The 13,663-nt window shown below is 49.5% G+C and overlaps 1 protein-coding gene across 5 annotated transcripts; it reads right to left on the bottom strand.

Annotated features, from left to right (window-relative positions):
- Positions 1-428: 428 nt before the first annotated feature.
- Positions 429-13,050, bottom strand: MIER2 (MIER family member 2). Of its 5 annotated transcripts, none has more exons than XM_018086611.2 (12): positions 11,263-13,050; positions 10,586-10,734; positions 9,723-9,848; positions 8,957-9,080; positions 8,178-8,287; positions 7,469-7,538; positions 6,798-6,964; positions 6,205-6,286; positions 6,009-6,103; positions 5,081-5,208; positions 3,959-4,095; positions 429-3,183 (listed from the first exon to the last, which is right to left on the bottom strand). In XM_018086611.2, the coding sequence occupies exons 2-12, from the start codon at positions 10,724-10,726 to the stop codon at positions 2,708-2,710; spliced, it is 1,656 nt and encodes a 551-aa protein (XP_017942100.1). In that variant the 5' UTR covers positions 10,727-10,734; positions 11,263-13,050; the 3' UTR covers positions 429-2,707. The 5 variants fall into 5 exon arrangements, with proteins under 5 accessions (XP_017942100.1, XP_017942099.1, XP_017942101.1 ...); XM_018086610.2 differs by having other exon boundaries at positions 11,272-13,050; XM_018086612.2 differs by having other exon boundaries at positions 5,105-5,208; positions 11,272-13,050.
- Positions 13,051-13,663: the final 613 nt, after the last annotated feature.

Raw genomic sequence — 13,663 nt, 5'->3', positions numbered from 1 at the left:
TTTAAAGAGTTTTTGATGGGACAGAGGGGCTTTGTGGTGGGGAAACACAATGCAGTTGCAGCAGGAACCCCCAGGATGCTTTTCCTGGCTGAAGTGGTGAGACATGGATGGACCCCTGCCTCCCACCACCACGGGCCTGCCACAGGCTGATGGGTTCAGAGAACTTGGGGCACCTGTAAGAGCAACAAACAGCACCCTCTACCCACAGCGCCAGGGGGCAAAACTCAGCCAGGGATGCTGGGCGTCCTCCCAGGCTGGGATGGCATCCCTGGCACAGGGTGTCCCACCCTGCCTGCAGGGCAGGACAGGATCAGACAGCGGAGGCAGAGACCCCTTTTCTTGCTTCTGCCATCACGACACGTGGGACTGTTGCATCTTGGTCTACAAAAAGAAGGCAGGCTTCTTACTCACTTTCAAATTAGGTTTTTAATTAAATAAATAACAGCGAGGGGTCTTCAAGGCAGTGTCACTTCACAGTGTAGGGCTGGGGGGCAAGGGAGAAGAGTCCAGCATTGGGCGGCTCAAAGTGAATGTGCTTTGTAAGAAGGAAAAAGAAAACCCCAACAAAAACCAAAACCAAACCTCCCCCCTCAGTGACTCCCCCTTCCCTGTCCCAGCCTTTTCCACCCCTCTGCCTCAAAGTTATGTGGATAAAGCCCACACTCATGTTGAAAGACCCCATGCAAATTTGTAAACAACACTGAAAGACATGAAGAGATTTCTGCCTTCCCCAGCTCCTGTCTCCTTTCATTAGGGCTTGAAACAAACCAAAGAAAAAATGGTTTCAGAAAAACTAAGAATGTTCTCAACTGATGGAGGAGATGCCAAGGCCTGGCCCTCCCTGGGAGGGCTACCCATACTCTCACCCTGCCTCTTCTTCTCCCTTCAGCCAAGGAGATTCCTCTTGTCCCCAGGAAAGGGGAATCACAGCCTGGGCAGTTCCACTATGGAGCAGGCACTGGAAGCAGCTGGAGGGGAGGCCTCTGCCAACCTCATTTGGCTGACAAAATGGTGCCAGGTGAAGGCAGCTGCTTGTGCCTGAGGCTCAGCACCTCCCAGCAGTGCTGGGGACTGAAGCAAATGCACACAGAACAGATTTGGGGCTTAGGAGATGAGACAAGGTCTAATCCTGCCGTCCCATGAGGCTGCTTCATCCTGCCTCTGTGCCCCAGCTGCGGGGCTGAGCACGACTTCCCAGGGTCAGGTAAAAGGAGGATGCAGGCTTGTGGGTTTAGGTACCTGCCAAATCCACTGGCAGCAGAGCCAAGTGCACAGTCACAGCCCCAAGGCCTCTACCAAAGCAAGCAAAAGCCCTCAACCCAAGCCCCCTCCCAACTGCAGAACACAGCTGGAGGAAGGGACCATCTGCACGAGGGCCTTGCTCAGCAGGTGAGGGGAGAGCATTCTCTGCATGGAAAAAGGGGAATGAGAACACGTTGGATTTAAGCCAGTGGCAAACACCAGACCTGGAACACATGTGGGAAGCAAAGCAGCTCTGGACCCCGGCACACCCATGGACAGGCCCCCGTGGCTCTGCATGGCAGGCAGTACCTCGTCACCACACAGGGCTACATGTCACCTCCCCGAGCATGGCAGTAAAGACACACTTTCCTCTCAGAAAACAGTCTGCTTTGTGAGGGAGGGGCAGGGATGCCCAGGGTTGGTGTGCTCCCCTGCCTGAGACTGAGCTAGCACCAGTGTCCCAGGCTTCACACTCTGGGAGCTAAGTAACCTCATCCCTCTGCTGACAAATTGTTGGAACAAACTGGGAAGTTACAGAAGTTTTCATTTGCATTTTATCCTCTTGCACTGTGAGTAGGTGAGGATCAGGTCATTCCCCGCCAGCAGCAGAAGTGGCAGCACCACAGTGCTCCGGGCCAGCATCACTCTGTGGCTCTAGAAACTCTTATTTCTGCCCATACCAATTCTCCCTGGGCCAGCACTGCGTAGGAAGGTGAGAAGGACTCAAGTGCACACAATGCTGCTGCACCACACAGCATCCCCTTCCAAGACCTGATGCCTCAGCCCAAGGGTTGGACCAGGCCATGACCCACCTGCAGCTGGTAGAGAGTGGGCACCAGGAACACAGAGCTGCCTGAGGCTGGAAGCAGCAGTGTTTCTGCCTGTCATGATCCATAGCTGTTGGGAGAAGACTGCAGTAAGTGACTCCTACTGCAACACACTGCCTGTGGGAGAAGGGCCAAGACACTCCTCAGCTTCCCTTGGCATTGCCATGCCCGTCTCTGCAGTGAACTGCCCTGCGGCCTGGGCAGGCTGTGCTTCCTGCAGACCTCCCAAGCTCTCCGACCCCTGAACTGCATCCTCAACATGACAGAGACACAGCCCTGTTCTCAAAGCATTTCTGCCCTCAGACTGTCCCACTGGGGCCAAGGGACACTTCCCCTGTCCTGAGGCAGGGACTCTCTGAGCAGCCTGGCGTCACCTGGGGTGATACGTGGTCAACAGAAGAGGGGGTGATGGACCTCCCCCCCCAGGAAAGCCAGCCATCACTCTGCGTGATTGCGTCAGGATACACTGGAGCAGAAAGGTGTTTGGTTTCACTGTAGCCTTGGATCGAGGAGGATGGAAAGACGGATTCTGACCAACAGCTCCAAACTGTCCCTACAGGACAGTGGAAGTTCCAGGATTTCACTCAGTCAGGTCAAAGTCCTTGCTGGGTCTGTGACAAATTTGTGACTGGAGACTCTCACTGTGACAGAGGCTCTGACTGAGCCACAGGTGCCGGGCAAGCCTGATGAGCAGTCAGGAAACTATTTACATCTCCGATGCCAATGAGACCAAAATCTGTGACCGATAAGGACACTTGCGCAGGGGCCACCACTGCCTCTGGGTCTCTGTCCAAATCCACAGGGCCAGCAATTAAAGGCAACCCCTCATTAATGTCTGCAGGGAGAGTGAAGTCCATAGTTATCGTCTCACCAGAGCTCTGCAAAGTCTCCTGCTTCTCTGACAGTCCTGGTCCTGCCGGCGGCAAAGCAAAGAGCTCTGGCTCGGAGTGGGGGACAGTGTGTCGTTGGCAGGACGCTGAGACAGCGCCTGAGGACGTCTCCTCCGTGGGGTCAAAGGAGCAATTCGTCTCTGAGGGGGTGCTGCACTCGTAGCCCTGCCCCGACTCGCTGATGCTGCCCAGGCTGCAGGCTGTGCTCTCCACGCTCAGGGGCTCTGCACGCACAGAGGAGGAAAGAGGACACAGCAAGGGAAAGAAAGCTACAGTGAGTCCGTAATGCACAAACACCCGGGTCAACCCCAGCTCATCACAACAGTATTTGTTTGATGAAACAAATGTTTCTTTATTATAGCAATCAAGATCCCTGCCAGCATGTACCAAAGAAAGGCAAGATGCCGACAGCAGATGGGAGGCCATCAGTGTTTCTATGGAAATTAAAGGAAACCTCACAGACACATTCCAAGATAAGCCAAATCCTAAATCCTATCCCCTCATGCCAACAACTCCTGGGAGCTGCCTACACAAAGCCTTCATCTGCAGTAGGACAGTGAGGGAATGAACCCATGTTGGGTTCCCTGCGAGTCTTCTCACAGCCAGCTCTGTCTGAAAGCAGCCTGCACCCACAGCCTGACTTCTGGGGCCTTAGCCCAGTCTCTGGGGGAGCTGCTTGTGTCAGTGCACTGGAAGCACCTTGCTCAGGTGCCCAAAGTTTTGCTTTGGGAATGACCTAGGCCACCCCTCTGAGCCCAACACAGGAACAACTGTTTTATAGTAACCCCTGGTCAATGTAGAGACAGACAAGACTCTTCTGCTCACACCAAAACCTGCACAGGCTGGTATTTAACAGGGGGCAAGGTGAGCATACCAGCAAGGTGCAGGGAGAAGAGCAACAGCAGGATAATGGCAGCAGGAGAAAGGCAAAGGAGGGGCTGTGCCACTGAGTGTGGGAGGCAAGTGATCCCCATGGCAGACAGAACAAAAGGAAGTTACCTGTGCTCTCTATTGCTATCTGATCTTGACCAAAGTGAGCATTCAGGCAGCCAGTTGCAGAGGGAATTGGTGGGGAGCTCCGGGAACGACTGGTGTTTTCTACTTCAACCCCATCCAGGTCATTGTCAGTGAAATCTCTGTGGGGAAAGAGAGAGAGCCTTGCCACCACCTTCTAAGCAGAGAAGTGCAGGCAGGAAAAAGGGTGACTGGGATTAAAACCTATCAACAAATAAAGCAACGGGACTGTAGAGACATCACTAGAATGAATGTCCATCCCTTCTTGGTCTGCAGAGCCCAGTTTAGACTCTGCCCTGAGGAGCTGATGGCAGCATGGCCAAGACCAGCCCATGACAAATCAGAACAGGCTCTCTAGTTTCCTGGAGAGCTCTGTCCCCAGTTTTTCCAAAGGGAAATAAATGGTCAAATGCCCAGGAACACCCAGTTTCATGGAATGACTGCAGTGGGTCCATAGTGTGTCAGCAAAGAGCAAGTGATGAGAACATATTTTCCTACCGTGGAAGAATTTAAGGTTTCAGGTATTTTCCTCTCTTGCATCAGAATTTTAAAAAAATCTAAGCCTTCATCTAATGTTTTTAATTGATTCAGCTTCAATATTTCATTTTGACCTTTTAAGACATTTCACTTTCAACCTTTTTGAAAAGATGTATTTTGAAAAGTATCTTCTGTAATTAGCATACATTTCAAAGGGAAGAATTTGCCTCAAAGGGCGACAGCAGGGAAATTAATTCAGATTCCAAACCATCAGAAATAGTGGGTTTGAATTTAAAAAGCTCCCTTCCCAAAACCTCATCAAACTGAGTTCTTTCCTTGAAATCAGCTATGAATCCCTGACCCCAGCCTTAACTTTTGCGGGATGCATTTGTCTGAAACAAAACTATTTTTGACACAAGAAAGTACACATCCAAGCAATGAGTTCTTTATCTTCCCTCCCCACACCAACAGTGTTTGTGTTCTGAGAACATCCCGTGCATCCCTCCATCCTCCCACCCAAGAAACCTTCTAGAGAAGAAGGTGCAGTCTATTGAGCGGAGGTGCTTTGCAGCAGGAATCTTCACTGGGAGGTTAATATTACTAATTTTAGTGTGAGAATATTCCACGCACGTGGCTCCAGGGTGGAGGACGTACTTCTTCCTTCCTAAACGAGTCTGCTGAGTGAAGTAGTCATAGCGCTCTGATTTTTTCCACATATAATAATACTCCACACACTCGCCCACTGACCGGGTGCGGACCTGAGGAGAAACATCCCAGTCAGAACACCACGCATCGAGGTGTATCTCATGGAGCAGGAGCTATTTTCCCATTTAACCAGCACAGAAAATTAGGTGCATTACAGAAATTTATATTGCTATGGACACATCTATGCTGCAGAACAGAAGCACATACTGAGATTTCCGAGGTGGCGATCGGCCAGAGAAAGAACTCCCCACAGTGCACAGCTGTTCTCACAGACCCGTGTGGGCCAGACATGTACACTCGTGCAGGACTTCCCTGCACTTCCAGCAGCAGCACACTTAGCAGAGAGAGAGAGCAAACCTGCATCCATTTTCACTGGCCAGCATCAACATGCCCACAATTAACCAGTGGTAGAACTGGACTCTCTGGTTCTGCCAACTCCCAGCACAGCAGCATGTCCCGTGGCCCAGCTCTCCCTACAACAGCATCTGCCATTCTAGAGGACCCCAGGGGACTTTACAAAACATCCACATGCTCAACTCACTCATTCACAGAAGTACTGCAAGGGCTGAGAGTTTGGAAAGAACTTTTGAGACTCCAGAAAGGGCTAATCAGTAATTAACTGACATCACTCATGCAGGTCAGTGGTGTTTGTGACTTCTCCCACCTGGAAAATAAGGCAGAGCAGGGCAGTGAACAGCCCATCACCTGCTGGCATGAGTCAACACAAAGCCTGGGACCGGAACTCGGCAATCCTGAACTCCCTGCATCAGCCGAGGCCCAAAGCACACCTCTGGTGCCAAAGCACCTGCCTCCTTCCCCTGCTCTCAGCAGAAGCTGGGGGGAGCAGCCTTACCTTGTTTGCTTGGATAAGGTGAAAGTTTTTCCCGTGGACCCTAAAGCCATGTTCGAAATTTCTACATTCTTCCTCACTCCAGGCACAAAGCTCATCTACAGCAGAAAGAAAGAGGAATTGGAGATGTACAGAATCTAGAAAGAGTTGCATGTGCATTGATGTTTGGGGTAGAACCCAAGTAAGGGGGGGTTCTCACCTCTGATAACCTTCACGTTGAACCGTAACCTCCGTAGTGCCTCTTCTGCATTGAAGTTGCATTTCACCAGCTCATACAAAGCCTAGGAAACAGAAGGAAATCACTCACAGCATGTACCTGAGCAACACACCACAAACCAGCCTGCTCAAGACTCACGTTTGTCTCATAAAACTTATATTTCCCAGGAGCCACCTTGCTGCTAACCCCTGCTTGACCATCAGCAGAGATTATTCCACTTTTTAAGGCACTGGATTACAAAACCTGGGACTGGAGAGATGTAGTTCCACCAGCAGCTCTGCAGATTACAGGTGTGCCTTTGTGTTCCTGAAGACTCACTTCCAGAATCTAACCAGGCTAACTTAGAGGAAACCCAGCTGCTCTGATATGGTTGATCTGCTGGCTTTTCTAGTCTTCCCATTGGGAGGGTGACTGACCTCCTCACACCGCAGCTGGGCAGTACACCCTCACTTATCTGTGAGGCTGGAGCAGGGGATCACTGGAATTAGACCTCATTCTGACCTCCGTAGGGAATGTGGCACTGTCAGGCAAGCACCACTTGGGTCTGCATGGGCTGCAGGAGCCACTGAGCTCACCTGTTCGTTGTCCTTCACCACCTCTCCCTCTGGCAGGCTGCTGCCGGACAGCTCGTCCCACTGCCGCTTCACAGCGCGGTACAGGAACTCTTCCACCTCTCTCTCAGGGAGGATGTTTGGGTCCCAAAGCAGCTGATCTTCATTCTCATAGGCTAACAGAAAAAGCACTGAAATAAGATAATCAAACAGAGAATTCTGCTGCTTTTGAGAAATGGTCTGCATGGACATGCATGGGGGAGACAGGAAAGGGAGGAAACCTTTGCTTGGTACTCCAACCCAGCACTAGAGATGACAACCATCTCTCAAGGTACTGCATTTTCCCCCTGATTTTGGGGGCAGATAAGCTCTTTATACCCCTTTTAGGGCCCTCAGAACAGGCTCAGCTCACTTCCATTGCTTCAGAAGAGTTGGCTGACAAAGTTTTTGTTACCGTGTTCTCAAAGATTGTTGCTGTGATTAATTAATCCTGGCAACTAAATTTGAGTACCTCCTGAAGGACTTCCGTACCTGTGTTCCCAGCTCTATTCAATCAGGCTCATTTAAGCCAGCTCAGATGTAGCTGTAAATTTGGGTGTCAGCACTGAGAGGCACCAAGCCTGGAGATACAGGACTGGTGATCCAGGGCCAGCAGCCCTACACACAAACAAGGCACAAAGAGCAGGCTGTCTTACCTTTTTGCCTGTGCCTGTTTAAGCGGAGGATGGGAACAGTGGCCTGGTACTGAGGTCCAACCATGATCTCCTGAAATACCATCACAGAGAGGCGGGTAAACTGAAATGGAAACTGCTCCGTGCAGACTGTACTTCATGATTTAGGGACTACACCACCATGAGGCCGATGTATTTACTGGTAGCCCCTGCCGTCACTATTATTTCTAGTGAACCCTGGCTATTTTATAGAGTAACTAAGAAGGTTTACTACCAACCAGATCATACCATGGTGACCCTTGGCATTTACATAGTTTTAATGTTAAAGATCTATGGCAAGCAGCTAAGGCTGGAGATAAAGCTTTTTAACACAAAAGCTCTCCTGCAACCTTCACAGCCAGGATGAATTTGGGAGCCTGCTCCTCTCTTTAGTGAGATGGTTCCCTCTCAGTAAATCCTGCTGGGAATATTGCATAGTATTTCACCTTTATAGGGCTACAGGCTGCAGATTTATTTTACTAAGACACAACAGATTTCCCATATCTGAAGCAGAAGATAATTTCAAGATTGTATTAAAAACCCCTCTTGTGACCCACATCTGCCACTGCCATCCACAAAATGCAAGGCACAGAGCAACAGACTGGGGAAATATTACAGTGCTTTGGTGCCACGCTTTCTTCAAACTCAGGAGCACTGCATGAGCTCCCCTTCCCAATGCGCTCGGGTCATTTACCTTCTTACACTCGTTGGATGGGATGGAATCCACCTCTGAATCCTCAGCCATGGAGGAAGCACATGGAGATGAACAGGGCTCTTTGTCTTCATCAGCAAGGAAGTTGTTTGCTTTGTGGGAGAGGAAAAGATCTGTAGTTATGAATTTTTTTTTTCTGTTGCTCTATGTTCCCTCTCCTTCCCTTCATTTTCTGTCCTAACGTTCCTTTCAGCATGGTCAGCAGTGACAACTTACCTGTATTTTAATTTTCTCACTTTAAATAAAAGAATTTGTACACTTGTCACTTGGGTGGTGATGGCCAACCTGGGGAACTCAAACTCTTTCATTTTGCAGGATAGCAGAAGGAATAAGATCACTTCCTGCTGAGTCCCTGTCACCTGCTTTGGCTTCCCACATATTTCAACATTTAGGAACTGCCATAATGTATCACTCCACTAGTGCTACTGAATTTATTTACTTGTAGCGGTGTCAGAGGAGGTACTGATCTTTCACGCTGTAATTACAGCAGGTAGCAAAACAATTCCCACTTTCTCAGTGTTCTGAGGTACAGCTGAAGACAATTCTCCCCTCGTGCCACTGCTCGTCTGCACTCCATGCTGCCCTAACCAACGCCCAGCAACGCCACTGCCATGCAGATTTATGGACAGCCCCCAGAAGGGAAGTGGAAAATCTGCTGTCAGGAAACTGACAAAATAAAGAAAACCATTCTTGCCCTCCCCTGCATTTCCCGACCATCACATGTAAGTGAGCAGCAACTACTTAGGAACTATGACACATACAGCCAGGCTGGTTTGGGAATAAGTCCGACGCATCGTGGGACGTGACGGATGGAGTCAGATCATCAGCTGAAGACTGTGTCTCCTCCTCTTCTTCCCCTGAAAGCAAATCCTTCGCTATTTGTTCCTTTTAACAACAACAAGAAAGTGAAAAATATTTTTAAATTAAGAAAAATATATGAGGGGGAACGAGGCCTAGAGTAAAGTATTTCTAGCCAAGAGTGGCCACATCCAGAGATCTCCTCACCCTCCCACAGCCTGTCCAAAGACAGATTCTCTCTCACATTCCCCACCACACCCAGATTATTTTCCTTAGAAACACTTTTGCAAGGGTCATGAGTGGCTACCTATGGAAGCCAGAGAGGATGAGCAAGTGGCCCTTTCTGTAGAGCTCCACTCATAGCAAATATCTCAAAGATCCTGAGAGAAATAAAAAAGAATTTCTACAGAGTTTAGCCAGAACAGGAGGAGCCATGGCTTCACCCGGGAAAATAGAAACCTTCCCTGGCTCTCCACAGAGCCACAATTATGTGCAAAGACTTGCGACCCAAGTTCCATAAAGTGTTTTTACCGAATTCTTTTTAAAACAGATATTCTTTCTCCCGTCTCTAAATGCTTTACTTTCATGTTTCTGCACCTCTGGGACACTAGACCTAGGCAGGCCCTTCCCCTGGCATTGGTCAAACTCCTCTGAAAAGAGCTCCTCAGGCCCTTTGAGCTCCAGCACAACAAACCTGCAACAAACACCAAGGCAAACAGCAGCTCTCACCTTATCCAGAGTCATATCAGGGAGATTTGGAGTGATGTCATTGCTCTCACTGTCCTGCTCGGAGATAGGATCAGATGCCTCATAGCCATACAGTGCAAGCAGCTCCTCAAATGGCATTTCACTGCTCTGAGCAAGAGGAGGACAAAGCTGCATCAGGAATAGAACAATCACAAGAGCAGACCACCAGCTGTACGAACACGGACACACAGAGGGAATCAGGGCAGCCTTGGGTAACACTGCACAACGACCGAGGCAGGGTCTGTCAGGACCCACCAAAACCTGTTCCTCTAAAGGTAAGGGAAAGCCAGGAACTTTCATCCCAAAGCAATACAGTCTAGGGCATTTTTAAAATACATTTCTCTTTTATATTAGATTTCAAGCTGGTGAAAAGGTGCCAAACTGCACATCTGTATTTAACCAGAGGAAGGAAGGAGCAAATCCTTGTATTAGTCTTGTGTCTGGCCTGAAGAGACACTCCCTGTCACCAAGAACATGGTTTGTGTTCCACCAAGGTCTCTGTGGGACCACCCACAGCAGCACCATGTCAGCTTATCTCTGTAGCTCCTCCACTGTGAAACACTGACCATAGCCCCAACAGTTGATGGCTCTTCACCAAGGTGAGCCAGGACAACCTGCCAGAGTGGCTACTTGGCAGAGGAAGGCTCCAAAATTCACTGCTGTCGTGTGCCCTCAAAACCATTCCTTCCTATCCAAATGCAAACCTGACTCGTTGTTGGGTGACCTGAGCCCAGCGTGCTGCCAGCTGAGCGACTCAGGGCTTCTCACCAAGGTTTTTGGTACCAGTACTGTAAAAGGAAACTAGCAAATCCTGAGGGTAATTTCCCTTCCCCTGCTGCCTTTACCTGAGAGGCACTGAAACTCTTCTCCAGCTCTTCTAAAGATTTCTGCTTCTCCTGAGTATCATCTTCCTCCCTTTCTTCCCGTACACCGTAGTTCTGTGAAAGGATCTCTGCCAGGTTCAGTCGATGATCAGCTGAGCCCATTGACACAACTGCAGGAATAAGAATTTGGATACTAGCACCCCACAGACCAAATCTTGAGATGCAACAAAGCCAGGGATGATCCCTTCTTATGTGTGTGCAGACATGATAAACCAGAGGAAGAGACTAGTCAGAACGGAGTGAGGGGGACGGGGAACACAACTGGCAGCAGTCACTCCGTCAGCACAAAGCCTGGTTCTCTGCACATCCGAGTCCCACAACTGACTGGAAGCTGAATCTGAAGGTTTCTGAGTATTTGTGTCTCTCCTGACTGGATTCATTGGTGTCACAACACGTGAGCACATACTGCAGCTTTCCTTCATCCGGGGCATTTTTAGGGCAATTACCCCTTATTCAAGAATGGGCAAATGGACATCTGTAGGAGCTTTGGCATCTTTAAGCCTTTCCTTCTCTGTCAAATGGTATGAAAATCAACCAACAGGCTCAGGAGGTGCTGGAAGGAGAAGGAAATAGACAGGCTGATCACAGGGACCTTGTTTCCTCTGGAAACTAGACCAACAAACAGAGGCATCTTTGACCTGAGGTACCTGCTGCACTCTGAAGGGCGGGCTCTCCAGGACATAGGCTGCGGGCTGGGTATGGGACCACCCTCGGGCTCTGCCGGCCAACTGAGGCCTTCAGGAAAAGAGAGGAACATGGCTGAGACAGCTCTTCTTAAAAATGCAACACCCTCCATCCACTCAACCCCACCAACAAATGCAATTAAGTTCAAAGCAAAAGTTACCCAACCCCCCACAGGACAGCGCTAAGAACTGTGCTGCACAAAGAGAGCTCGTGAGGTGTATTGAACAGTTCTTTCCAGCCTGCTCTCCACCGGCCTCCTCACCTTCCCCTTAGTCTCTGACTCCACGAGGATGTGCTTCCGTTTCATCCATTTTACCTTCAGCACTCCACTCACTACTTATCCTCTCCCCAGTTTAAGACCTGACCTTCGTGAGTTACATCTTCCCTTAAAAGAAGGACCTGGACTCTCAGCTGTTATTCTAAACACACACATCATGTCTGAGCACAGCATTTTTAGGGACTGATCCTTTGGAGAGACAGTCCGAAGCAGCCGGCCACAACATGCTGGCTTCTCCCTAACGCCTCACCGCACCCCGGCGTTCAGGGGTGTGAGCAAAGAAACAGAGCTGAGCAGGCACTGAAGGAGTCTGGTACAGGCAAGGAGGGAGAGGCTGAGCCAGGCAGACACCGCCAACAGGCACCTGCAGTGTGGCATTCAGTGCTCAGTTACAAGTTCAGGCAGCAGCATGGGCTGAGGCCTGGAAAACAACCCAGAACATCTGCTGCTCCTTGGGCTGCTGTGCATGGAAGTGCTGTTCATCAAGTTCAGCCGAGGTAGGGAGCAAGCAGGTAAATAACCAAAGCTTTTGCATGACTGAGAGCACCCAACTGTGGAAGAAAATCCCAGTGTCAGTCCCCCAGTCACCAATGACATCTCTGTAACATCCTTAGCCATTAACAATCTCAGCTGTGCACCATCACTCCTCACTCACTCAGTGGGAGCCAGGACACCTACAATGCTTCCATACAAGGCTCTTACAGCTTACTTAACAAGAAAACAAAGTACAGCTTCACATTAGAATTTATCCTCTAGAGCAGTAAAGCAAAGTATATATCAGAAAAGCCACAACAGACTGTGGGTTCCAAGTTAGTGCCTTCAGCTATCAACATACAGACTGCAAATTCCGTAACAATGAAGAAGATGCCTCCAGCCCATATGGTGCATACGCTGCACTGCGACTCACCGTCCCCAAGTGCCTGATTACTACCAGCAGATAACCCCCACGGAGACCACTCTGGCTCCAGAGAGAGCCCAGCAACTGTGCCCATGAACAGGAGGAAGAGTTAGGGGATGATGAAAGGAGAAGGGCACAGAAAGGATTCAGACAGCCTCCATTCTGAGGACGGTTATACTGGGAAATGTCTCCATAACTCGGAAAAGCGTCCGTGTGCCTTTGCTGGGCTTTGCTGCAACGTGACCAACTATCCCTGTTGGATAAATCCTTCCAAGCAAGCAACTGTGGTTTCATGGAAAGGGTGTGGTCTACCCTTACTCCTTCTGGTCTTGGGCGATCTGCAGAACTGCCTTTGCTCAGACAATGATCTATCGATCGATGGCACCTCCTTGCCCGGGGATCACTAAGTCACTGCATGCAAAGGCCTCTGAAAACAAGGACTGAAGCTGTTGGCATGGATGGGCTGGCTTGAAAAGGTGTCAAGAATACTTCAGGAATGATGAGATCTCCTATTAATGACCACGTGCCGAAATAAAGAGAAACAGCCACTATGACAGTGTGACAATTCTGCAAGTGATCCCGAGTTTATTTCTCTGAAGCACTAGAACAAACGGGAATGCCATGAGCTGGAGCCACCACAGAATAACCAGCACTGCTGTGCTGGGGCTGAGAAAACAAGAAACAAGTGACAGACAAAGCAAATGCCCAAATTTAAATACATGTGAAACTGAACAACCCCTCAGATTACTTACAAATCCAGAAGACCACGGAAACAAGAGTCAGAGTCAAAGGAATAGGACAGAAAGGTAGGTCTGGCTCAAAAACGTAATGATGACAGAAAGAATATTCCTGATTGCACTGGCTGCCAATGCCATACAATGTGGAGTTACTTTGTCTGAAGGTAAGTGCAGTCTGACACTTCAAGTGCAAGTATCACACAGGAGGCGGAAATGCAACAGCATGGCATGAACCAGAAACACATTGAGAGTGGTTCTGGGCCAGGCATCACTGCTCTTACTGCTGGTGATCGATTCAATCACCATGAAAGGTCGCAGCAAGGAACTCCAGTTATTCTGACACTGCACTGTGATGCTGGAAACTGGCTCCTATGCCCATGGGGCATTTACTCTTGAGGGGAAAAAAGAGAAATTAAATTCCTACCATCCCCAGCACCGCTTTC

This window comes from Manacus vitellinus, unplaced genomic scaffold (genome assembly GCF_001715985.3).
Source record: "Manacus vitellinus isolate BGI_N305 unplaced genomic scaffold, ASM171598v3 scaffold_99_pilon, whole genome shotgun sequence".
NCBI lineage: Eukaryota > Metazoa > Chordata > Aves > Passeriformes > Pipridae > Manacus > Manacus vitellinus.
The sequence above is the reverse complement of the archived record's forward strand: the minus strand, read 5'-3'. Positions and strand labels throughout refer to the sequence as shown.